Below are 26,487 nucleotides of genomic sequence, written 5' to 3'. Positions count from 1 at the left end.
AGGAAACAAAATTGGGGCAGAGGTTACAGTCTGAAATTGTTGAACTCAAGTGTTGAGTCCGGAAGGCTGTGAAGTGCCTAATGGAAAGATGAGGTACTGTTCCTCGAGCTTACATTGAGCTTCATTGGAACACTGCTGGAGACAGAGGGCAGAGAGGTCAGCTTGAGAGCAAGGTGGAGAGTTAAAATGACAGGCAATTTTAAGCTCAGGGGCACATTTGTGCACTGAATGGATGTGTTCCATAAAGCAGTTTCCCTAAGTTAGAGCAGACAACATCATGAGAAGTACACATATATCACTGTTTCCCCTGGAAGGAGTGTTTGTGACTTTGGATGGTGAGGTGATTAAAAGGCATGTGCTGCATTTCCTGTGCTTGTACCGAAAGTTGCCGTGGGAAGAGGAACAGGTGTTGGGGTGATTTGAGGAGTGAACCAGGATATAGATGAAGGAACGGTCCCTTTTGGAATGCCGGGAGGGGAGGGAGAGGTGTGTTTGGTGGTGGCATCATGCTGGAGATGGTGGAAATGGCGGTGGATGAATATGGAGGCTGGTGGAGTGGAAGGTGAGGACAAGGGGAGCCCTATCATGGTTCTGGGAGGGAGGTGAAGGGGTGAGCGCAGTAGTGTGGAAAATAGGATGGGCACAGCCGAGGGCCCTGTCGACCATGGTGGGAGAGGGAATGTTGGTTGAGGAAAAAGGAAGACATATCAGAAGTGCTGGTATGGAAAACTTAATCTATTCTCCAACTTTCTGTGAGCAAAACCAAGGAAGATACATTAGTTGATAAAAATATTATGAGAAGCAAAAGTACTTTATAATAAACACATTCTACCATAGAAACATTCAACTTCGAAGTTGTATTGTTTACATTTGTAGGTTTCTGAAAATGCTAAATAATTTTTACAGGGTAGTCCTTGTGATATTGGATCTTGGAAAGTGCTTATGCATGTTTGGCATCAGTTATTCCTGATCATAATTTATAATCATTGGTACTTTGACGGCAAGAGCAATTTTTGTTTTCCTGTGTTAAAAGTTCTAAATGACTTTACTTTTGTAATTTGATTTGGTTGGTTGTGTTGAATTCTGCTATGCTTCAGGGGTGTAGCCTTTGGCCACCTGAGGAAGCGAGTGTTTGAATATCGCGACATCAAAACTGAAACCAAGCTCATGGTCTACCATGCAGTCATGATCCCTACCTTACAGAATGGGGCTGAAACATGGAGAATGTATAGGAGGCACTTCAAAGCACTGGAGTCATATCATCAACACTGCCTGCTCAAGATCCTACATATCAAATGGGAGGACAGGCGCACTAACACCAGTGTCCTCTTACAAGCAGGCACCACGAGAATCGAGGCTATGATTATCTGCCGTCATCTTTGTTAGGTTAGTCATATCGTTTGGATGTCAGATACCAGGCTCCCAAAGCAGATTGACTTCTCCCAGCTCAGTCAGGGCAGACGCACCAGAGGAGGACAGAAGTGCTTCAAGAATGTGCTGAAAGCCAACAACAACATTGACATCAATGTTTCATCCTGGGAGACAATCGCCCTGGACCGAACCAGATGGAGGCAGAGTCTGTGGGAAGGATTCCAGCATTTTGAGACCCAACGACGAAAAAATAGAGGAAAAGCGAGAGCGACGAAAGGAACAAGCCATGACCTGAACTAATAATACACGACCAGGCATCCCACATGGCAACAAATGCCGTACGTGCCATAAGGTCTTTAGATGCCGAATTGGCCTCATCAGCCATCTTCGGACTCATGAAAGACAATCATCCTCACCTGCGAGGGATAGCCAATAATAATAGACCATAAATCAACTTGAGTTATAGAACTTAATTAATACTGATAGTTTTAAAATTTGTACAGTATCTGTTTAAGCAGCTGAATCACAAATATGTTTGCTCTTGAATGTACAATGTTCATGTCATTAATTCATTTGGGTGCTAGGCGGTTACATTGTATAATTAAGATTTTTGCAGTTTTAATTGCAATAGTTAAATTATTGGTTCATTTTCTAGGCTGGGTTGTTCGGTAATAGAAGAGTTGTAAAATTGTGAAATTTGTGCTATTAAAATACCAGCTGCAATTAGTCATGACTTAATTAGGAAAAGTGCTTTGTTCTGAGTTTTTGATGACTGTGGTCGTCCCATCCAAATTGATATAATTAGTTAAATCTCTTTGAAGTTAATTAATTATCCACAACAGCGTTTAATCTTGTAACAGCTAACAGACTTGAGTCTGGACATTTGTTTGAGAGATCTGGTCAAACCAGAATATGACTTGCAGAAATTTTTGTCCTGTTTTAAAGATTGGGGTAACCCAGATATAAAATGAATCTGCTAAAATAATTGCTCAGAGATGCTTTATCTCTCAGCCACAACGATTTAACCTAGGTGTGGATTGTGCATTTTAGTTTGTTATGAAGTTGATAACTGAGTCAGCAGGTGTCACAGACCTATCCTGTGGATGATGCTACAATTCTAAACTCTGTTCACCTTCTCATTAGCATTCCATGCTTTATGATGGTCTAAGCTCTGTAGAATTTTTATGAAAATCTGTACCTTTTTTTCAAACATCAGTAGAGTATTGTTTTGATCATGATTGATTGACCCTTCCACTTTCAAATCGTGTAAGAGAAATGAATTTTTCTGCATCCTGTTCTTTGTTAGATTTCTGAAAAATTTAGGAGCTCTAGTTGCTAGTCGGCATTTAAGTATACCACAAAGGAAGTCATGAAAGATGATCCTGGAATAATTATTTGCTGGACTTTTTGTAACTTGAGATGAAGGGAAGCTTGAAAAAGGATAGACTATTTCAAGGTCTTCTGTGTATATTCATTGGGCTATTTGGTATAATTTTTGTTATATATTTCATGTATGAATAAATGTAGTGTTAGCCTGTACAAATCTGATTTTGCACATGGTATTTTCTGTTGACTGAAGACTGGACATTGCACATATATTCTTTTGAGTAGGTTACTGCAACGTATGCCAGCCAAGAGCGACGTCTCAATTCATTCCATCTTCGCTGCCTTCGGAGAATACTTGGCATCAGGTGGCAGGACTATATCTCCAACACAGAAGTCCTTGAAGCGGCCAACATCCCCAGCTTATACACACTACTGAGTCAGCGGCGCTTGAGATGGCTTGGCCATGTGAGCCGCATGGAAGATGGCAGGATCCCCAAAGACACATTGTACAGCGAGCTCGCCACTGGTATCAGACCCACCGGCCGTCCATGTCTCCGTTATAAAGACGTCTGCAAACGCGACATGAAATCGTGTGACATTGATCACAAGTCGTGGGAGTCAGTTGCCAGCATTCGCCAGAGCTGGCGGGCAGCCATAAAGACAGGGCTAAATTGTGGCGAGTCGAAGAGACTTAGTAGTTGGCAGGAAAAAAGACAGAGGCGCAAGGGGAGAGCCAACTGTGCAACAGCCCCAACAAACAAATTTCTCTGCAGCACCTGTGGAAGAGCCTGTCACTCCAGAATTGGCCTTTATAGCCACTCCAGGCGCTGCTTCACAAACCACTGACCACCTCCAGGCGCGTATCCATTGTCTCTCGAGATAAGGAGGCCCAAAAGAAAGAAAGAAAGAAAACTGCAATTAGGAATATTTGGACCTAGGCTATGTTATTATCTGCAAGGCAGGAAGCGCAAAATACAGATTTTTGATTGATAAGGGATATGGCCCGCTTATGGTAACAACATAGTCCATTTGAGCAAGAGCCTGTAACGTGGATAAATATTAGCATGCTGAACTTCTCAACTTTGTAACATCTGATTTTTCATTACTAGGAGTTATCCGATTCCTTTTTTTAAATGGGGGACTTGACGTTCCTTTCAGTATCTAGATTTATGAGAAAATTCAAATTTTGAAGTGATGGCTTGGTTGAGATTTGTGTTACCAGTGTGCATTGTTATAAGGCTGTGTTTGCTGACAACGCAAACACTAGGAGGTGCGGTACTTGCACATGCGCAAATGCAGCCTTATGCACTGAAACGTCGCTGTCTGACATTTTTGGCAGCTGCCAGTAATAAAGATGGCACTGCTCAAATTATCACAAAAACAAATGAAAATCAAATCCCCAGTGGCGCTGAACACCCCCCTCCATTCCACCCTCAACAGAACCCCGATCCTGCGCTTCTCTTCGCCAATGCCTCCTGCACCCGTCTGCTCGCCGCTTCCTCCCCCTTCGCTGCTTTTTTTTTAGTGATACAGCACTGAAACAGGCCCTTCGGCCCACCGAGTCTGTGCCGACCAACAACCACCCATTTATACTAACCCTACAGCAATCCCATATTCCCTATCACCTACCTACACTAGGGGCAATTTACAACGGCCAATTTACCTATCACCTGCAAGTCTTTGGCTGTGGGAGGAAACCAGAGCACCCGGGGAAAACCCACGCAGACACAGGGAGAACTTGCAAACTCCACACAGGCAGTACCCAGAATCGAACCCGGGTCCCTGGAGCTGTGAGGCTGCGGTGCTAACCACTGTGCCGCCCCCCCCCCCCCCCCCTAACCACTTGCCTCGCCCCCTCCCCTTTGCTGTGCTCCCTGCTCCCTCCTGCTTTTGCATTCCGCTCCCTCACGCTTTTGCTCTTTGCTCCCTCATGCCGCTCCCTCCCACTTGCAGTCTCCCTCCTCTCCCCTGCCTATCTTGTCACTCTCGCTCTCTCCCCCACTTCGTCCGTGCGGGGAAGAGAGACGGAAATCTCAGGAGGGAGCAAGGAGCCTAGCAAAGGGGGGAGAAGTGGCAAGGCGGGGAGCGAGTGGCTGACCGGTCAGCATGTGGGGGGTGGGTGGGTGGCAGTGAAGCGGGAAGCGAGTGGCCGACAGGTTGACGGGGGGGCGGTGGGGGGGGTGAAGTGGGGGGGAGCGAGCAGAATAATGCATGTGCATGAATTAGTCCAGGCAAGCTAGGTGTTGACTTAGGCCGCGCGTGCGCAGTACCATACTGACAGCAAGAGTCCGTTCTGCACGTGTGCGAAGCTGGGAGCACTCCGATGACGTTGGCGCGGGGCTGCGTTGTCAGGGCTCACTTTGTTATAATTGCACTTTTAGCAGATATGCTAAAGTTTAATTCTGTATTTTAGTCTGCATGAGAGTTATTCTGGTGCCGAATCACTTGAAATGTTTAGCTCTTAAGATGATTTGTTTGTGAAATTTCATTATTCTTGATTTTCAGAAAGTGTAGGACCTAGTTTTCTCCTATAAAAGTACAGAATTGATTTTATTTACCTTTTTGGCTTTTCTAATTCCAGTTAAATAGTGGATTTGTGGGAAGAGTTTTGGCAATTGAAATTGTGGGTTTTTGAACCCAGCATTGGGTTCTCACCTCACTTTTCTATCTCCCTCTCACCCAAAAGCAAGTGCTTTATGTATGCAAATTAATTCTAAATTGGGATCAAAAGAACAATGGATACCATGAATGAGAATCAAATCCTGCCCTGCTGCTGAGGAATTGTTATTAGTCAGATTAAGGATGTGTTTTATTCCAGCATCTTGCCTAGAATTAAACCATAAACTCCAAATCTGCTTTCATGTTAAATGGCTCCTTGAATGTTATGTGATATTCCAGGAACTGTTTAGTAAAGTAAGAGCCCACCCACACCTGAGCTATGGCTATTTCTTGGACCAACATCAGCAATTGCCTTAAAATCACTTTGTATCAGATTTTCAATAAAACTTTCAATAACTAAATTCCATGCATTAGATCCTGGTTTAGATTCTAAAATGGGTGTGCTGTGCTCTGTATGTATTGATGTTCACTGAATTGTCATGTTATAATAAATTGTTTGTCTCTGTTGGAGGTAAATAACTAAAGTTTAGTATCTGAGGTTCACAATTGGTTTGTAAATATATTATAACTGGAGTCATGTACAGTAATTGAAATGGGAGGATTGAATATTTTTATTTCTAAATAGTGTTTCAAACCTAGTTCACTCCAGCACTAGAGCTCTTAGTGAAGTGATTAAATCTTTAGAGTTTGTTTGGGGGTATGGCTGTGACGTAACTCGCTTGCTACAAAACTCGTAACTATTTTCTCCTTTCCTCCGCAGCAACATCAAATCCGGTTACACCGAGGCCGCCACTGTTCAACATTTTGCTTTATTCACTGGTACCCATCATGGGATTTGCTGTAGTTGTGCTGTTCTCTTTCTGGATGTATAGGCATCACAAATTGGCATATCCACCAGTACTTGTTCCAACTCAGGTATGGCTCCATGTCCTCTTATCTGTTACATCTTAGCATACTCTTATTTATAAAAGTAAATGTACAAAACTTTGAGTAGTTTTACAGACTAATGCACCTGGCCTTGGTCTTTGCCTGTTTGAAGCTTATTGAGCGTTCTGGTATGGAGTTCCAGTCATTAAGTGACAAAATCATTGGCATGCTGAACTTGGGGTCCAAGTTCATGATAGGTCTTACCATTAAGCAGAGCTCTGCAGCAGGAGCGAAAGTTCTTGACATCGACACACTTGTCTTTTTTTATTTTTTTCCTTTAGAACCTTCTCTTTTTCATCTTCTTAACCTGGGTTGTAACTGGGTTTGAAGGTGATAGAAGGATGTGGAACCAAGGCGGATGGAATTAAGATACAGATAAGCCATGATCTCATTGAATGGCAGAGCAGGCTTAATTAGCCTTTTCCTGTTCCTATGCTATCTTAAGTGTAATCATTGTCTATATAGTCGAAAGTTTAATGTAAGTTTAAATTGGTTAATTATTATTAACATAATTTTGTCACCAACCTCAAAAGAACAACCCTATGAATAATAGCAAAGCCTTCTTTTATTCTCTCCTTACCATCTTGAGTAGAATCAACCCAGACGCAAGCAGCAGCAGCCAGCAGGGCGCAGAGTAGCCCACACGTGCCAGTGAGTCCATAGGACATACCTCCAGATGTCTGAGCACCAGTGTCAGAGACGACTGTGGATGACCGGAGAGGCCATCACACAGCTATGCGCACTGCTGAATAATGACCTGTATCCAATGTGCTTTAGTGGTCACCCTATGCTTGCAGCCCTCAAAGTGACTGTGGCCCTAAACCTCTACGCCTGTGGATCATTCCATGGATCAATTGGTGACGTGTGGGCGCTCTCAATCCGCAATGCACCGCTGAATAAAGAAGGTCACTGATGCTTTGTAGAACATAGAACATTACAGCGCTGTACAGGCCCTTCAGCCCTCGATGTTGCGCCGACCTGTGAAACCATCTGACCTACACTATTCCATTTTCATCCATATGTCTATCCAATGACCACTTAAATGCCCTTAAAGTTGGCGAGTCTACTACTGTTGCAGGCAGGGCGTTCCACGCCCCTACTACTCTCTATGTAAAGAAACTACCTCTGACATCTGTCCTATATCTATCACCCCTCAACTTAAAGCTATGTCCCCTCGTGTTTGCCATCACCATCCGAGGAAAAAGGCTCTCACTATCCACCCTGTCCAACCCTCTGATTATCTTATATGTCTCTATTAAGTCACCTCTTCTCCTCCTCTCTAACGAAAACAACCTCAAGTCCCTCAGCCTTTCCTCGTAAGACCTTCCCTCCATACCAGGCAACATCCTAGTAAATCTCCTCTGCACCTTTTCCAAAGCTTCCACATCCTTCCTATAATGCGGTGACCAGAACTGCACGCAATACTCCAGGTGCGGCCGCACCAGAGTTCTGTACAGCTGCAGCATGACCTCGTGGCTCCTAAACTCGATCCCCCTACTAATAAAAGCTAACACACCATATGCCTTCTTAACAGCTCTATTAACCTGGGTGTACAGGAGGGCCTGCCACTATATCCGCTTCTGGACAGACCCTGAGAGTCAGGCCAAGATGGCTGTTGGATTTGGGGCCGTTGTGGGATTACCACAGGTGTAAGGTGTCATCAATGCACACATGTGGCCATCAAGGCTCCCATGGAAAAACCAGCCACCTTCATAAACACTTTCACTCCATTAGTGTCCAATTTGTGTGCGACCACAGGAAGCACTTCCTGCAAGTGTGTGCCCGCTTTCCAGGCAACTGCCATGACTCCTTCATACTGCACCAGTCCCAGGTGTTCACTCCCCCCAGCGTCCTCAGGTCGGCACCCTGTCTCCGGTCCTGGGCGCCTCCCTGCTGTTGTGGGCCCTCTTCTCCTGAAAGAGCAAGGTTGAAGATATTGAACATTGGAAAACGTCAACATCACGGTTGTACCAACATGGGCCCTTCATCAAAACCTGGGGGATGCTTGGTCTGGCATACGGACTGATCCTGTCATGGGTCTGATGTGCTCTGAGGTACTAATGAGGGAGACTTGATTCATATATGCAGCCAGTCATGTGCTGCCTGACCTCCCTGTCTCTGAAATGGCAGTGGCACCCATGTGGCATACTGTGTGAAGACAATGAGATCACACTGAGCAATTTGGAAACGTGCCGCTTATCTTGGCTGAACAAAGAAGGTCATTTACTCTCTTAGAACACTGCACCCAGTTTCAATGATTGACTCCATGGCTGCTCACCACCTCTGCAATCTCCGTCCAGGCTTGCTTGGTCAGACAGGAATACCTCTTCTTGCCATCGCTGGGGAAAAGGACCTCCCGCTGTTGCCTTGAGGGTGGAGGAGAATAAGCATGGAGGCATCACTCCACTTTGGGGCCACCCTTGATCGTCCATTTGCCGTTGTTGAAATGATGCCTGGAGGGCTGCTTGCAGTTGAAGTAACGTTTTGAAGTGCACAGACTTTTAGCCTCAGGAACCTGATGCTGAAAAAAAAAAATGCACAGAGTAAATGCAGGGTTGGCAACCTTTTAAAAATGCGCCAGCTCCTGCATCAGGTGACGCTGTTCATGGCAACGCCAAGGCCGCCCTGCCACATGATTGGGGGTGGGGGCAGCTGCCATGAATATGTAAAATGGTCACCGGCCGAGTTATCACAACGGTGTGGTGGTCCCATGGGGGACGGCTGCCATGTTCCGCACGGCGGCGGGAATACAAAATCCAGCCTTGTGTTAGTATACTGAGCCGACACAATCTTAAGCTTCCCTGTCTTTGTTCAGCCTTGTTTGTCCTTCTTTGGGTTCTTTGTAAATGATGATAATTGTAGTAATAGTATTAGCACTCCATACATTCATGTGAAGGTACTACCACTTTAAAGCAAGACCAACAGAATTAAGACTCAGGCTATAATTAAAAAGAAAAAAAATGCCAAATCTGAAATGAAAATATTTAAGTGTTGGAACAGCAGGATCGTTGTCATTTCTAAGCTGAAGACTTGGTTAATATTTCAAATGTAGATGCTTTGTCAGGACTGGTTGCCAATAATGTAATTTTTAAAGCATAGACTGGTGTATGTATCTTTGCTGCAAAACAAATTACCAGAATTTAGTCATTTCTGAGGATTCGTATTGTAAAGTGTTAGTGCCCTCTACTGTTTGTGAAATGCATTCAGTTGATCTTGTTGCATGGAATTAATTCTCTATTTGTAGGAATGTAATTATTTCCTTCAGCTAAGTTTATCAAAGTTTAGATTTGACTTTTTAACTTTGCAATGTCTATGTAAATTCTGTGCCAAATACCAATTTCTAAATTAAGTCTATGACTATGCTATATAGCTATAGTGATAGAACAATGGTCTGTCTAAATTCAGTGCATTTTCATCCAAGGTAAATGTCTCAATTCAGGATTTTATTTTTTCCCCACTTTTCTTGCAGAGTTTGGAAATGAGTTACTTTGAAGTGCTGAGTTTTAAAGTAGTCAGGTCACAGGTTTAAAATTCTCCTTACAGCCACTAAAACAAAGAAGGGATTGATGAGTTAATGAGCCAGCTATCCTTACTGTTTTCCACAGTGATCAGGAACATTAAGAATTCAATCTCTCACTTGTAGGTCATCCATGAGACAGTGGGCTGGATTTTACCTTAGGCGGACGGGAATTCGCCACCGACGTGAAAGTCAGTGGTGAACCCATTTCCGCCTAGCCCGGGGATCCATCCTGCATTTTACGAGTCTCCGGGCTTTAATTGTTCTGAGGCGGGATTTCCACCCACTTGAGGGAGGAGGTCCCATCTCAGTGAGCTGCCGGCCGATCAGCGGGCCGGCAGCTCTTAGTCCCAGCAGAGCCACCGGGAGCGGTGGCCACTGCTGGGACTGCAGCCTCGCCGACGCCAGGGAGTCTGGAGGGAAGGTAAGTTGGGCTTGCCTCATCAGGGGGATCGGTCCTTCCCTGGTGAGGCTGGAGTGGTTGTTTGTGGGGGAGGAGGGGTATCTTGGGTCTCGGGTGCGTTGGGAGGTGGGAGCAGCCCTCAATTGGGCACCCTGTGTCTGAGTGCCATGCACCCCCCCCCCCAGGCGCGGAAAGGTTGGCAGCTGTCGCTCGGTGGCCTTTCACATCCCCAGCACACACGCTTGCCACAGGTAAGATACCCGTGGAGGTGGTCGAGGATCCTTAAGTGGGCACTTAAGGGGCCTTTATTGGCCTCGGGCGGGCGGGCCGTTTCAAACCCCCTGCCCGACGCCGTAAATTTGGCTGGAGATGGAAGCGGGGAGGTAGGCATTCCGGAGCCTCCTCAATTTTCCACTGCCCCCAGTCCACCATCCGACCAGCTGGGGCAGCATAAAATTCAGCCCAGTATTCTTGGGATACCCATCAGGAAGTAGTCTGATGAGAATATACTCCGTGATAGGTTGACAGTCTTACTAGTATATTCCTGAGCAGAAAAGAGGTTGGTCTAAGGAATGTCTCACTTCCTCAGCATAGGAGAAACGAGGCAAGGTGACATGTGGTTAGTTGGTCCATTTTAGTCTGGGAAGGGAGCCCAGGTGGCAAAAGAAAACTCGCCTCAGTTCAAACACAGGGTTAATCAGAAGGCTGACCAGGAAAAGTTGTTAGCTCACTAATATGGGATGGTGTGGTGTGGTTTACTACTTTTTTTTTCTTCAAAAGGTAGAGTTTGAAATTAAATTCAGCTTTGATTGTAACTCAATCTGTGCATTAACTTGCTTTCTTTAAAATAATGCAGCTTAACAATTTGTATCTGGCTTTGTCTCAGTAAATGTTTTAGTCCATCTACTGAAATATTGTGGAAGTGCACATGAGGGCATGTGCGAAAGAAATAAGTCCCAGTTATACCCCCACACTTTGCTTTCACATGATTAGATATTGGGCTGTACGTGCACATTCCTGAACATGAGATGCAGACGCTATTGAACCTGAGTGCGTATCAAAAACCGATCTAAAATCTGTTTCCAACACTTACAGAAGTCCTTAGCCCTCTCCACCTGTTTCATTTTACCACTCCCATTGTCATGTAGGTGAGACGGTCCTTTTAGTATTTACATCGATGGACACTATTGATACTGGAAGTTTAGTTTACTTAGCAAGATGAGCAGTGTAGGACATGGCCTAACTAGATTTTCTAGGTGACCCAGTCCAAATTGCAAATTATACCCTTTACTGGAAGCATTGCACACATCAGGATTAGGATTTCTTTAAGTTTTGGGGTATGGATATAATCGACACTCTAAATCATTGTATATCCAATTATTTCAGTTACCTAAATTTGTATTAAATAACAACAACCTGTAATTGCATCTTTAATGCAATAATGCGTCCAAATATCTTGGTGACATCATCCGAAAACATGTCAATTTTCACGTGCCGAATGGCCTGTTTCTGTGCTGTGAATATATGTAATTAATTTTTCTTGGGGGTATGATGGTGAATATGCTTTTGTTACTGGACTAATAATTCCGAGAATGAGAGTTCAGATCCCACCATGGCAATCTGAGAATTTGAATTCAGATTAAAACATCTGGAAGTAAAATGCAAGCATCAGTAAAAATGACCATGAAGCTGACTGTCATAAAATCCCAACAGGCTCATTAATAATCCTTTTCGGGTACAGAATCTAGTTTTCTTTACTCAGTATGGCCTATATGTGTCTGCAATCTCCACATCAGCATGGCTGACTCTTAACTGCTCTCTGAAGTGATCTATCAAATCGCTACAAAACCAGGGCAACTAGAGATTGGCAATATATTCAGGTCATACCCAAATGCCCACTTCCTCGGAATGATTAATAAAAAAAAAATACTGGCTCCAATCAGTGGATGATTCCTTTAAAGAAACGTATCTACTATTCAATTAAGATGAATTTGTTTCCAAGCTCTAAACTTTATGGGCTTGATTTTATGGACCCCCCCCCCCCCCCTTAGGCAAGGTCAGGGGGCGGCATGGTGGCGGAGGGCCCATCGCCAAGTGATCTTACTGGGGGTGGGATAGGCCGATGACGGCCTTCCAGCACAGAGGCCAGTTGAATCCCTTAAGTAGCCTATTAACGACCACTTAAAGGCCTCTTCCTGCCGTCGCCGGGATCTTTTTTATTCATTCATGGGATGTGGGCATCGCTGGCCAGACCAGGTAAGGGCAGCAGATTTCCTTCCCTAAAGGACATTAGTGAATCAGATGGGTTTTTATAACAATCGACAATGGTTTCATGGCCATTATTAGACTAGCTTTTTAATTCCAGATTTATTAATCGAATTCAAATTCCACCTTCTGCTCTGTTGGGATTTGAACCCATGTCTCCAGAGCAATACCCTGGGTCTCTGGGTTACTAGTCCAGTGACAATACTACTACGCCACTGCCTTCCCAGGTCTAACCAACGGCGAAAGGTAGCTCTGCCACATGTGGAGGGCACCTTGTAAAATGAGGTGCCCTCCCTGCAGGTTTGGCAGGTGGGGGTGGGTCCTTCCTCTGTGGGCAGTCTGTGGCTCACAGAGGGCCCCAGCCGGGAAACAAATCACCTCCCAGGACCTCCCTGCCCCCAGGCTTTGCAACCACCCCCAAACCCCCTCGCCAGGGCCTTCCAGACTGGCCCCGCTAACCCCACTTACCTGAGGTACCGGGTTCCAGGCTAGGCCTGGGTCTGAGGCCTGTGCAATAGCGGCTGTGGCCACTGCTCCCGGTGACGCTGCCAGTACTACTAAGTTGCCGGCCCTGTGATTGGCTGGCAGCTCTTGGAGGCAGGATCCCTGTCTTTAAAGGAATGGGGATTAGAAAAACGACGGAGTGCTCCGGGGGCTGTGGGGTGGGGTGGCGGTCACACTGAAAGGCCAAGGCGCCGTTTCCCCCCCACCCCACGCCATTTTGGCCCAGTGCTGGGAGCCCCGCCTCCAGCCCGATGTTTTAATTGTATTCTCAGTCAGATGTAGGGACAGGTTGTGGCATAATTGGCCTGAAAGTGAATTACTGTGCTCAAATTAATATGAGTTGCACGTGTACTCAAGGCGGATCTTTTTACTGGCATTGCCTGAGTGCTTTTTACACGGGCACCGTTTTTGTTTAATGCTGCATCGAGGCATTGTTTAATAACTTTTTCAGGAAGTATAGATTCCTCAGAAATTACTTTCAGTAACAGCTGTAACTTTTAGTTTGGTTGAACAATTGCTTGTGCCAGTATGTTAAACTGCAGCTTTGTTTTTGATGACTTCCAAAACTATAGTGAAGTTGTGACTTGTATATTGCATTTTACATTTTTAAATCATATGAAATGTAAAAAGAAAAAAGTATTTTCCCTGAGTTTTCACCCATTGAAATGGAATTTACGACCTTAAAAATGTTAGAACTTCTATTTAACTGAAAAGGATGCGAACTATAAGCACTTACAAAAATCGGTAACTAGTTGGAATTAGTGTTTTTAAAAAAAAGTATGAGAAAACCTATATTAACATAGTTTAAATGGGCTTCTGAATATAAACTTTTGATTCACTTCCCTTATATTTTTGGACTACGTATCGCTCATATAGGTCTATGTTATCAATGCTGCACATTGAAAAAAAAATGTCTATTTTCTTAAGACTTAAGACTTTCATTAGTAAGAGGGATAATAATGACACCTATCTCTTAAAGCAATTTTAAATTGAAACTTTTAAACAATTGAAATCATCATAAATAAACTTTTGGTACCATCATAATTTAGCACCTTAGTTTTGGTTTTTGGCTGTCAGCCAGGAAATACCTTCATTTCAATCAATATTAGTGAGGAGCTTTTTTTTTAGAAACCATAGCCGTAGTAGTCCTGCATCTACCATTAAGACACTTTTCTAGAAACAATGCACTTCAGATATGATTTAGGTGCTTGAAATAATTTTGCCAATTTAATCAATTTTCATCATCTCTATGTAGCTTTTAACAGCTTTCTTCTTTGTCCCTACAGCACTAAACTAGAGAACACATCAACCACACACAAATATTACTGATTATGCTTTAGATATTGAAATGGGTCTGTAACTTAGCTTTTGCCAGCTACTGAGACTAGATGGCAGTTAGATAGTAATATGACATCACGTCCCGTCCCAGAACATTCTTCATTTGCTTAATCTGCTTTTACCTGTTTTGGCTTCATGCTTTCTCCAAACAGTAATTTTTTTTGCTTTTCTTTTCTCAAGCATGCCTTTCATATAGAGATAGAGGTAAGATAAGTTTAACTTGGAACTCTTAAAGTTTTTTAAAATTAGATTCACTTTTTTCATGCCAAATGCACCGAGAGATTTTTATTTCAGTTGCAACACTGCTGCATGAGGTCATTCATTCTATTTTCAGCATGAAACATTTAATATGGACTTTAAAAAAAAACTGTAAATATAGTTGACTAAAATAGTGGGGTTTTTTTTCAAAAGCCTCTAGTATTGCTATTTTAACCACAGAAATATAATGCTGCAAATTCTCAGAATTCTGAACCTATCTCTTTAAACTTCATTAAATCATAATGTATCCACTACACATCTGGTGGATAGTTTTGAAAACCTTTTGTCACTGATTATTTAATAGTATAAAATAATTTACTTTATATTAAGGATACAGTAAATTTTCAGAAGCAGTGTCCTACTTTGTACAGTTTGGAGCATGAGAGGGAATGCTGTGTTTCAATGCCCTTCAATTTTAAATATATATTTTTCATGCGTGGATTCTTTTTGTCGTCTTTTTTTCCCAACATTATTGCATTGAATATAACTTAATTATGCAAAAGCTGAAGGTGCCAATCATTTTGAATTTTTTTTAATTGATTAGGCTTTTGAGGTTTGTTGAAAGATTTTCCATGAACTCACTCATTATTGGGTTGCTTCGCTCATAGTATTTGAATTATGGAACTATTCCTCCTGTTCTGGTTTGGCTCATTGCTGATGAGGTAGCCAAAAGCCTGGACAGTGCTTCTCTGAACTGCCTTCTAGGCTGTGCATGAGAATTTCCCATTGTATCCATCTCCCTTTTCTGCTATGAAATAATATCTGACCTTTTATCACTTCCATCCTCTAAAATACATTCAAAGTAGGGGACATATGTGGGGAATCCCTGGTATGAATCTGTTATATTACTTCATGGTATCAATTCAGTGCTATATTGAAAATTATTTTTAATAATATAAATATAATTTATAATAAAATATAACACTATAGTGTAATGAGAAAGTTGTACCTAGTGATATTTACTGTTGGCTTTTCGGGTTTGGGGAATTCTGATCAAGATCTATCCAATTCATGAATGAATATAAAATACTATCTTTGAATAGCAGTTTTCATGATGGAAAATTCCAAGTATGAATTAGCTAACTTGCAGTAGATTTTAAGTGATAGGATTTTATTATGATTTTGAAATTATTCATTGTTTCAGATCTTCAGATTGTTTGTAAAGAAAATTCTAAGGACATAACATTAGATTATACACTACTCAAACTTAGAATTTTTTCATGCATTATTGCTGCAGATAAAAATTGCAGAGATTATATAACATCGTTTAAGGAGAGAATTCTGATATTGATCCTTTCTTTGCTTTGATGCTTTCATGTGAAATTGTCAACTCATTCTTGAAACTATTTTTCAATCTTGCTTTGTAGGATCCAGGACCGACACCACCTTCTCCTCTGCTTGGTCTAAAACCATTGCAGTTACTGGAGATTAAAGCCAGAGGGCGCTTTGGTTGTGTATGGAAAGCTCAACTGCTGAATGAGTATGTGGCAGTTAAAATATTCCCAATTCAGGTAAAGCACTTCACTTATTCTCTCCTCACTTCCCTCCCTCCTGATGGCTGGAGAGTGGGTAACCTTTTTACAACAATATTTATCATATGTACAGAACAATTTGTTCAATAATATCTTACAATGTTGTAATGTTTCGCTTTTTGTAGGACAAACAGTCCTGGCAAAATGAATATGAAATATACAGTCAACCTGGAATGAACCATGAAAATCTTTTGCACTTCATTGGTGCAGAGAAAAGAGGCACAAACATAGATGTGGAGTTGTGGTTGATATCTTCCTTCCATGAAAAGGTAGAGTATTGTAGTTTTGGGGACATTACTTTTTGGCTATTTTGTAACAACATGTAAGAACATAAAAACAAGGAGTAGGAGTAGGCAATTCAGCCCCTCGAACCTGCTGCGCCATTCAATACGATCATCTCATCTCTGCCTCAACTCCACTTTCCTGCCCGTTCTCTATAATCCTTCAACCCATTGCTAATTAAAAATCTGTCCTTTCTCCTCAAATTTACTCAATGTCCCGGCATCCACTGCATTCTGGGGTAGTGAATTCCACAGACTCACGACCCTTTAAGAGAAGTAATTTCTCCTCATCTCTGTTTTAAATCTGCTACCCCTTATCCTAAAACTATGACCTTTCGTTCCAGATTGCCCCACAAGAGGAAACATCCTATCTACGTCTACTTTGTCAATCCGCTTAATCATCTTGTATACCTCATTTAGATCTCCCCTCATTCTTCTAAACTCTAGAGACTAAAGGCCTAAACTGCTCAATCTCTCTCCAGAAGACAAACCCCTCATCTCTGGAATCAATCTAGTGAACCTCCTCTGAACTGCCTCCAATGCAACTACATCCCTCCTCAAGTAAGGGGACCAAAACTGTACGCAATACTCTAGGTGCGGTCTCACTAATGCCTTGTACAGTTGCAGCAATACTTCCCTACTTTTATACTCTATTCCTTTAGCAATAAATGCCAAAATTCCATTTGCCCTTATTACCTGCTGTACCTGCATACTAGTTTTGTGATTCATGCACGAGGGCACCCAGATCCCTGTGCACCAAAACACTCTGAAGTTTCTCTCCATTTAGATAATAATTTGCCCTTCTATTCTTCCGACCAAAATGGATAACTTCCCACTTATCCACGTTAAACTCCATCTGCCAAATTTTGGCCCATTCACCTAATCTATCCATATCCATTTGTAAATTTCTTATTTCAACTTGCTATGCCACCTATTTTAGTGTCATCTGCAAATTTGGCTATAGTACCTTCTATCCCTGCATCCAAGTCATTTACATAGATTGTAAATAGTTGGGGCCCTAGGACCAGAAAAAGACCCATTTATCCCGACTCTCTGTTTTCTGGTGGTTAGCCAATCCTCTATCCAAGCTAATAAATTGCCCCTAACCCCATGTGATCTTACTTTGTGTATTAACCTTTTGTGCGGCACCTTATCAAATGCCTTCTGGAAGTCCAGATATACTACATCTACAGGATCTCCATTATCCACTTTGCTTGTTACATCTTCGAAGAACTCTAGCAAATTAGTCAAACACGATTTACCCTTCATAAAACCATGCTGACTCTGATGGATTGCGTTTTGACTTTCTAAATGTCCTGTTATTACTCCCTTAATAATGGATTCTAACAATTTCCCTTTGACAGATGTTAAACTAATTGGTCTATAGTTTCCTACTTTCTGCCTCCCTCTTGGGATAGAATTTGTTTTCTGTCAGCTGTCACAAGTAATCGGCTTACCCACCAATAAAATAATGGTAACTCTTCTAGCACTACAGATATATTTACTCTGGGCACTGGAAAGCTCCAAAATTGCTGAATTTTCAGTCATTGGGACTTGTTTGTGCTTGGTCAAGTGATGCCCACTGCCTCATTCAGGTCGAATTAATCACCATGGCGAGTTTCTGCTAATTGCGTGAGTTTTGGCCCTTCTGGAATGCTCTTAAAATTAACTATTTTTATGGAGCAGAGGCACTAATAGGCACTTTAAAAAAAAAAAGTTTTTAAATATTTAATTTGTGAAGACTGACTAGTCTACACCAATGGTTCTGTATAGTTTTTTAATGACTTTCAATTATTTAGGTTACTCACAGGTAGTCAACCACACAATTATTAAAAATGCTCATTTATTGTGATAGCATATTTTAAGCTACTTTAATAAAACTGCACAAGGTTACCACTCATTTTATTACCAAACAATATTTTTAATGCAAGGGGGAAAAAAACATATGGGTTCTAAAATTCTTCCCTGGAAGAATTTATGTTTGTGATTCTACAAATGAGTTTGAGCAGAACCCGAACTTTGGAAAACTTGCGTGGATTCGAGCACAATTTGTGCTCGGATTTCCTATTTCACCCAAAGCAGAAACTCTACTTGTTTGCGGTTTGTATAATTTATTGTTTGTATTGATCTGCCTTCCTCTAACATTTGATCAGTAGTGATGAAATATTATGGAATTGTTGTTTTCTCCAATATATGTTAACTTTCACCTCATTTTCTAAATGTTTAATGTTAGACCTGTTGGAATTATGGTATATTTTCCTGCAGGAGGTAAATTGACCTAGAGTTACACTATAACTGCATAACTGGCATTGTTGGCTCAGAGTCCGTCTCATTCATGATTGAGATCATTTCTTTCACACACAAAAAGAAGTATGGAGGAGTTTTAATCATTAAAGTTGTTTGATCTTGTGTTACAGTCATAAATTTCTGTTGATCCACTAAGGAGGCACCAAGTGAGGCAATAGATTTCTCCGTCTGTGCAAAATTAGAGGATGGGTCAAGCATTTGTAGTCGATTACAAAGCAGAACTGGATAAACCTGGCAATTTGCTTCTTGTTGACCCACCCTCTGGCCTGAAGAATGACTTTGTGTTATGGGAAACCTAAAAAGGATCTAATTAAAAATAAATGTGAAGATAAAAATGATATGTTTTTCAAAAAAATCTGAAAGTAATTTAGATTAACATCGTGCCCAGCACTTTACCTGTTAGAAGCTGAAGAAAATTATGGAGCTAAGATCTCCCCTTCTTGAAGCCGACAGTTGCCAAATGTATTTGCTTTGTTTTCCTTTCAGGGTTCCTTGACAGATTATCTGAAAGCTAATGTGGTTACTTGGAATGAATTATGCCATATTGCTGAGAGCATGGCCAGAGGCCTTGCTTATCTTCATGAGGATAAACCTGGTTTAAAAGATGGACACAAACCTGCTATTGCTCACAGGTATGTCTGGCTTATGGATGTCTTTAGTGCCTGAGCTTTCTGTTATGGGAAACCTAAAAAAGACCTAATTAAGAATAAATGCGAAGGTTAAAAAGATATGTATTTTTCAAAGTAAATCTGAAAGTAATATAGATTAACATCATGCCCAGCACTTTACTGTTAGATGTCTGAAGAAAATTATGGAGCTAAGATTGCCCCGACTTGAAGCCTACAGTTATTTTGGATTCTGATCCAAAATCCATCATTACAACATCCAGTTAGTTTGATTGTCTTGTTTCCTTGTGCTGCCATTGTTCTTTGTCCTGGTTCAGTTGGTAGTATACTCACCTCTGAGTCAGAAGATTATAAGTTCAAACCATGCTCCGGGATGTGACCATATATTTAGAATGGCACTTATCTATTATTAACAGTGCCAGCTGAGGCATTAGACCAAGTCCCTGACTGCTTATTCTCTTAATTTTGGGCAGATGTTGAAGATCCTGTGACATTATTCAAATAGAACATTCTGATGTTCTGGCCAGTATTTATTTCACAACCCCCATCACTAAAACAAACATCAATTTGCCAAGCATCTTGTTGCTGTTTGTGGAATCTTGCAATTTGCAAAATGGGTGCCAGAATAGTATACACAGATTATTGTATTTCAAAATTATCCATTGTGTATGAAGTACTTTGGGAAGTTTCTGCAATATGATACCGCATAAAGTAAATGTTATTTCTTGAAGTAATGTGGATGCATGATCTACATGTACTGATGAGATATTTCTATTAGTTTATTTTGTAAGGACCAGTATTTCTGTCCTGTTTGAACAGGGACTTCAAAAGTAAAAATGTGTTGCTGAAGAATGATCTCACAGCTTGTATAGGAGACTTTGGTTTAGCTTTGAGATTCGAAGCTGGGAAGTCAGCAGGTGATACCCATGGCCAGGTATGAACTAATAAAATGTGGTTTAATCAAAAATTTCTATATGAAGCATGTTCAAACAGCATACCTGTTAAGCTATAAGAGTGCTTAAATTTTTTTTAAAGTAGTCACAAATGTTAATGAGACCCAAATCATAAATTTTGACTACCTTTTGAAGCCATGTCATCCCTGATTTGGTTGTATTTGCTGATGAGCAGTCTTATAATTGTTGAACTTTAACTCGCCAACCCAGTTTTATAAATGCTCTTCTAAGGGGACTGAGGTATATTATTGGGGCAGAGTAGGAGGAACTTTATTCTCCATCCAAGTGTACTCTGTTACCTGGCAGCATTCCATTCCTATGCATGAACATCCCTCATTGTGGTGAGTACACATTTTTTTTTTAAATAAAGTACTCTCCCAATCTCAAAATTTTAAAATCATTACCAGCAGAAAAATATGTCATCAATTTGCCAATCTATGGAAACCTCCGATTTTGGACCTCCTTTCCTCCTCAGCTTTTCTTGTGAAGTCGGAAGGATGGAGACCTAATGTGATTTGTAATTTCAATGGGGGCTGCAACTTTAGACCAGGCTGGGAGCCAGTCTAACGAAGCACAACCCTGGGGCAAACACTGCAAGCTTGGTAGGTCTACATACTTAACATTGAGAGATTCTATGAATTAAACCAGAAAATTGCAGCTGATATAATTTCTACCACTCTTTTTGGGGTTATTTGGACTAGTTTTTAGTTTTAGTGATACAGCACTGAAACAGGCCCTTCGGCCCACCGAGTCTGTGCTGACCATCCTACACTAATTCCATATTCCTACCACATCCCCACCTGTCCCTATATTTCCCTACCACCTACCTATACTAGGAGCAATTTATAATGGCCAATTAACCTATCAACCTGCAAGTCTTTGGCATGTGGGAGGAAACCTGAGCACCCGGAGGAAACCCACGCAGACACGGAGAATTTGCAAACTCCACACAGGCAGTACCCAGAATTGAACCCGGGTCGCTGGAGCTGTGAGGCTGCGGTGCTAGCCACTGCGCCACTGTGCCGCCCCAAGAGTTAACCACATTGCTGTGGGTCTGGAGTCACATGTAGGCCAGACCAGGTAAGGACAGCAGATTTCCTTCCCTGAAGGACATTAGTGAACCAGATGGGTTTTTACAACAATCGACAATGGTTTCATGGCCGTCATTAGACCAGCTTTTTTTAAAATTCCAGATTTATTAATTAAATTCAAATTCTGTTCTGCTGGGCTTACTGGGCTCGCAATGCAGAGGCCCAGGCTAGTGCGCTGGGGACATGGGATGGAATCCCACTACGGCGGATGGTGAAATTTGAATTCAATTAATAAATTTGGAATAAAAAAGCTAGTCTAATGGTGACCATGAAACCATGTCGATTGTTGTAAAATCCCATCTGGTTCACTAATGCTCTTTTAGGCAAGGAAATCTGTCCTCTTTACCTGGTCTGGCCTACACGTGACTCCATACCCACAACAATGTGGCTGACTTAACTGTCCTCTGAAATAACCTAGCAAACTACTCAGTTGAAGGGCAATTTGGGATGGGCAAGCCTAGCCAGCGATGCCCATATCCCATCAATGAATAAAAAAAAAAGTTATGGTTGCATTCTCTCATTGTGCATAATGGTGCATGTACACTGGATTTAGGCCCAGATTTTGCAGTCAGCGGCGAAGCAATGGCAAAAGAAAGTTTCCCACATAAATCCTGCGATCCCTGTGGCACGAGTTTCTCCTTTCCTGATGGCAGTTTAAATCTGGTGCCAAATCAGGCAGATTTCCAGGCATGCAGCAGCAGTGATGTCAGCAAGTAGAGTAAACAGTCAGTCCCATTGAAGTATTCTCTCACAGGAAACCAGGAAATGAAAACTTTTTTTCCCTTCGCTTTTTATTTTTCAGATAGTGAAATAAGTGATTGGATTAGGAGTTAAAATATCAATATAAACCAACTTTAAATAAAAATCTTAAAATATGTGGAATTTTTTTTATCATTATGGGGAATTTAGCATTTCACAAAATTATCTTTTTGGGGCAATAATGATGAAATTAGTACGCTGTTATAAACTCAGTTACACCTCATTCAACAAGATGTAACTTTTTCAGGGCTTTTTTACAGTGAGACTAAAAGGGCAAGATTGGAAGTTCTCATCAATTCAATGATTTCCCATTGTTTGCAGTTTCAACAGTGTACCGTCTGGAGAAGCATAGTATCACTGAAAGCAACTTCTGAACTTCCACATTTAATCTGAGAATGTGCAGACTCCCGAAGTTGCCATCAGTTTTATTGTTGTAATGACTCAAACGTTGACAGTTTTGCCATGGTTACCAGCGCAAAAACCGGGCCATGAAGGTTTCTCCCTTTCCTTTCCTGACAGTTTCTCATTTTGCTAAATAAAATCATCCAAAACTTAAATATAGTCTGATGTGACTCAACATTACACATTATTGGGAATCCTGACCGTATTGTTCCGGGTTTAATTTTATGCACATAATGGTTCTTGGATTTGGGGATGAATGTGTTTTAAAAAAAATTATCTGACTAAAATATCTTCCCCAACCAATGCTGCTAAAAACAGCTTAGCTGATGTGTATTTCATTGTTGTGTGAGGGACCATGATGTGTAAATATAGGAGTGATGACACTTCAGAAGAGAATTGGCTGTAAGATGTCTTTGAATGCTCTGAGGACCCAAAAGAGACTATATAAATGCAAGCTTTTTACTGATGAAACTATGCAAATTATAGATTTTTATAAAGGTGTATTTTTCTCTCCATTCAAGGTTGGCACCAGAAGGTACATGGCTCCAGAGGTGTTGGAAGGTGCCATAAATTTCCAGCGTGATGCATTCCTCAGGATAGACATGTATTCAATGGGTCTCGTGCTCTGGGAATTGGCATCGAGATGTACCGCTGCAGATGGTTGGTCTAGTTTGTTACTATAACCCTAAGAAATGTAGAAATTTACCTAGTTGGTTCTCAGTTAAAATTTACATATGAGGCCCATCATGAAGCTTCGTATTCTGCCTCTTCCTGTGGAACTCTCCCTGGCTCTCCATACCTGTGCAGAAAAGTTTAATTACATGGAGTTCACAGCACAGAAACAGGTCTTTTGGCCCAACTAGTCCTATTTCTCCCACCTCTCTTCATCTAACCCCACCAGCACATCCTTCTATTCCTTTCTCCCTCATGTATTTATCTAGCTTCTCCTAAATTTCCTAGTCACTTCATTGGTAAATTTCTTATATTTATGGCTCACAGTATTGATCCTCCACCACCAAGTGGAAATATCTCCCCTACATCTAATCTACTGAACCCCTCCATAACACCTCAGTCAGATCATCCTTTAATCTTCGATATGCAAGGGAATACAAGCCAAATTAATGCAACCTATCCTCATAATCGTACCTTTCAATAGTAACTTTCAATGCAATTCAGAAGATCAATCAAAAAAAAAAGATCTTTTGCGTTGACACATTTCTGAGCTGCATAAGTCTGCCTGAGCACCCTGAATGGTGTCAGTCATGGCTCAGTGGTAGAACTGTCACTTCTGAGTCAGAAGGTCATGAACAGGGATCCAAGCACAAAATCAAAGTTGACACCCTCAGAGCAGCACTGAAAGATGCCATCTTTCAGATGAGATCTTAAACTGAGGCCCCAAGTGGACATACAAGATCCCATGACACTACTTAGACGAAAAGCAGGGGAGTTCTCCTAAGTTTCCTAGCTAATAGTTATCCCTCAAGTAACATTATTTATTTAAAAAAAGGTTATCCAGTCATTATCATATTGCTGTTTGTGTGCAAATTGGCTTCTGCATTTCCTACATTACAGCAGGGACTGCCTTCAATATTACTTCATTGTCTGTAAAGCACTTAGGACATTCTGAGGCTGTGAATGGCACTGTATGAATGTAAGTCTTTACTGCTTTTACTCCACTTCAGTGCAATGTGGTCTGCATAACTGTTCCCTCTACTCTTCATTTCATTCTCACAAAAGTATTATTTCTGTGGAGAGCAAATCACTTCAATTTCCAGCTACTTTGTAGCCCCCACTACTCACTGCTCTTCCTCTCCCCCCTCAATTATTTAAAATGGTTCTGCAGACCAAAGATTAAACCAAGGGTTCAAACTGATCTGTATCAGTCAATTACACACCACACAGAACAATCACTGTCCCATCAGGGAACCTTTTCTGAGAACTTCTTGATTTGTGTGGTCTTTTTAAAAACCGATTTTATAGTTTGCCTCACAGTCTGTGCAATCAGTTTAGTTTCATAAGTTTTTTTTCCTGGAAAAATATAAAAAGGTGAGAATATGCAACACAATTCCCATTCAACATTCATACCAGTTAACCACATCATGTTTTCATACAGTAACAGAAAAAGGCCTTTCAGCCACCGTGCTTTAAAAGAGCTTGTCCCATTTATCCCAGTTTAGTTCCATTCCCCTGCCCTATCCCTGTACGTCTGCAAATTTTGCTCTTTCTGAATCTGCTTCCACCACCTTTTCCCTCTGGTTCTTTAGCCAATTATCTTAAATCTGTGTCCTCTAATCATCCATGATCTATTTGAATGGCAGAACAGGGTTGAGGGGCTGAATGGCCACTCCTGTCCCTATTGTTACGATCAAGTGAGGAGGGGTCAAAGGGGTCTTTTCCCTCTCCTTGTTTGACCACAACAGATTTAGGTCTTTTTTTAAAGTGGATGTACTGGCCAACTGAGTAGGTGTTTAATTACTTGCTTGCTATGATCATAAGAACCACCAATCGGATAGGTTTTCTTGAGTTAACAAAGAAAGAAGTTAACTTTAATGTACCCAAACAGAACTAATAAAAATAATAAACAATGTGCCAACTTTCACTCTCACGCACACTCTGGAGGTTTACACACACACAAATAGGTTACAGAGTGGGGAAAGGTAAATTGATTGAGTTAGAGGCCATAAAAAAAGGTATACAGTCTATGGAGTTTGGTGATTTGGCTGGCTTCCAGCTGAATTCAGTGGTCTTGAGGCTTTTAGTTTGGAGAGGTAGATGGCTGGTTCATTGGGTCTCGTGGAAACAGTGGTGCAGATGATTTCCTCCAACGGGGTTTCTGATTGTAGCTGGAGTATGCATTGGTGTCAGTCAACAGGCAGTATTTGAAAGCTTTCAAGCTGGAATGGAGAGAGCGAGAGACCCCACTTAGGGCCTGCTCATGCCAGAGTCCAGTTGCTTTTCCTCTGCTGCAGAGAAAAACACCAGCTTAAAACCACAGATGGGTAGGGGCTTGTCATATGACAGTCACTCAGTGAGTCAAACATAGCAGTTAGCAGTATTTCTCTGCTTGTTGAAAAGAACAGGCAGTTCCTTTAAACTTCCTGGGTCTTGGTTTTTGCTGGGAAATGTACAGATATTCGTCTCCCTCCTCACAAACTTTTGTAATGTAGGATACAGTGTAGCAAACTAGGTGATCATCTCAAGCTGCCAGTAGTCATCCTGTTCTATATGTTCTTTTTAAATTTCTTCAAAAAAAATTTAAATCTCCAGTCAGTGGACCAAAGAAAATTATCATTCAGCAAAACACATTGGCGAAACACCTTTCCACCAGACGAAATGAAATGTGACAACAGGAACATTTCATTGAGGCCACAAATTTAAAAAAGAAATACATGCACGCTCATCGGTCTCACTGTCATAGCCATACTCTGGTTTAATATTTTATCTGGGATGGTTCCGTGCTGAGCTAAACCCTAGATACAGCGTCAGCTGTCATGTTTTTCCCTACAATGTAGATCATCTTTAGGTGGTAAGATTGCAGAAGCAGGCTCCAACGAAAAAGCCTCACATGGGTTTTGACTTTCTATAAAGGTCAAAGGATTGTAGTCGGTACATGTCATATCCATTTTGGACATATACCTCAAAATTCTTGAAAGCCAGCAACAGTCCCATGGCTTCCTTCTTTGCAGTAGAGTATCTCCTTATATGTTTGTTTGTTTAATTCTTTGGAGAAGTACCCAACTGGTCTCTCAATGCCTAACATCATCATGAAGCAGGATGGCACCTACCCCTAGGTCACTAGCATCCACTGTCACTTTAAATGGTTTGTTTAAGTATGGAACTGCCAGCACCAGTTCATTGGTTAAGACGGCTTTCAGCCTCTCGAAAGCTGTTTGGCACCTCTCTGACCACACTACCGTTGCTTCTTTCTGTAATAAGTCTGTCAGTGGGGCAGCAATAGTGCTAAAGTTTGGGACAAATTTGTGGTAAAACCTACACATCCTCAAAAAT

The 26,487-nt window shown here is 41.6% G+C and overlaps 1 protein-coding gene across 2 annotated transcripts in view; it reads left to right on the top strand.

Moving 5' to 3' along the window:
• LOC137371916 (activin receptor type-2A) overlaps positions 1-26,487 on the top strand; it is a 194,259-nt gene that overhangs the window by 148,400 nt on the left and 19,372 nt on the right. For both annotated transcript variants that reach the window (XM_068034971.1, XM_068034972.1), the window contains 6 exons: positions 6,077-6,231; positions 15,896-16,039; positions 16,186-16,329; positions 19,135-19,280; positions 20,094-20,208; positions 23,001-23,139. In XM_068034971.1, coding sequence (XP_067891072.1) covers positions 6,077-6,231; positions 15,896-16,039; positions 16,186-16,329; positions 19,135-19,280; positions 20,094-20,208; positions 23,001-23,139 — 843 coding nt within the window. The remainder of the gene's footprint in view (positions 1-6,076; positions 6,232-15,895; positions 16,040-16,185; positions 16,330-19,134; positions 19,281-20,093; positions 20,209-23,000; positions 23,140-26,487) is intronic.

The sequence above is a fragment of the Heterodontus francisci genome, chromosome 7 (assembly GCF_036365525.1).
Source record: "Heterodontus francisci isolate sHetFra1 chromosome 7, sHetFra1.hap1, whole genome shotgun sequence".
Lineage (NCBI taxonomy): Eukaryota > Metazoa > Chordata > Chondrichthyes > Heterodontiformes > Heterodontidae > Heterodontus > Heterodontus francisci.
This window is presented reverse-complemented; position numbering and strand designations above follow the sequence as displayed.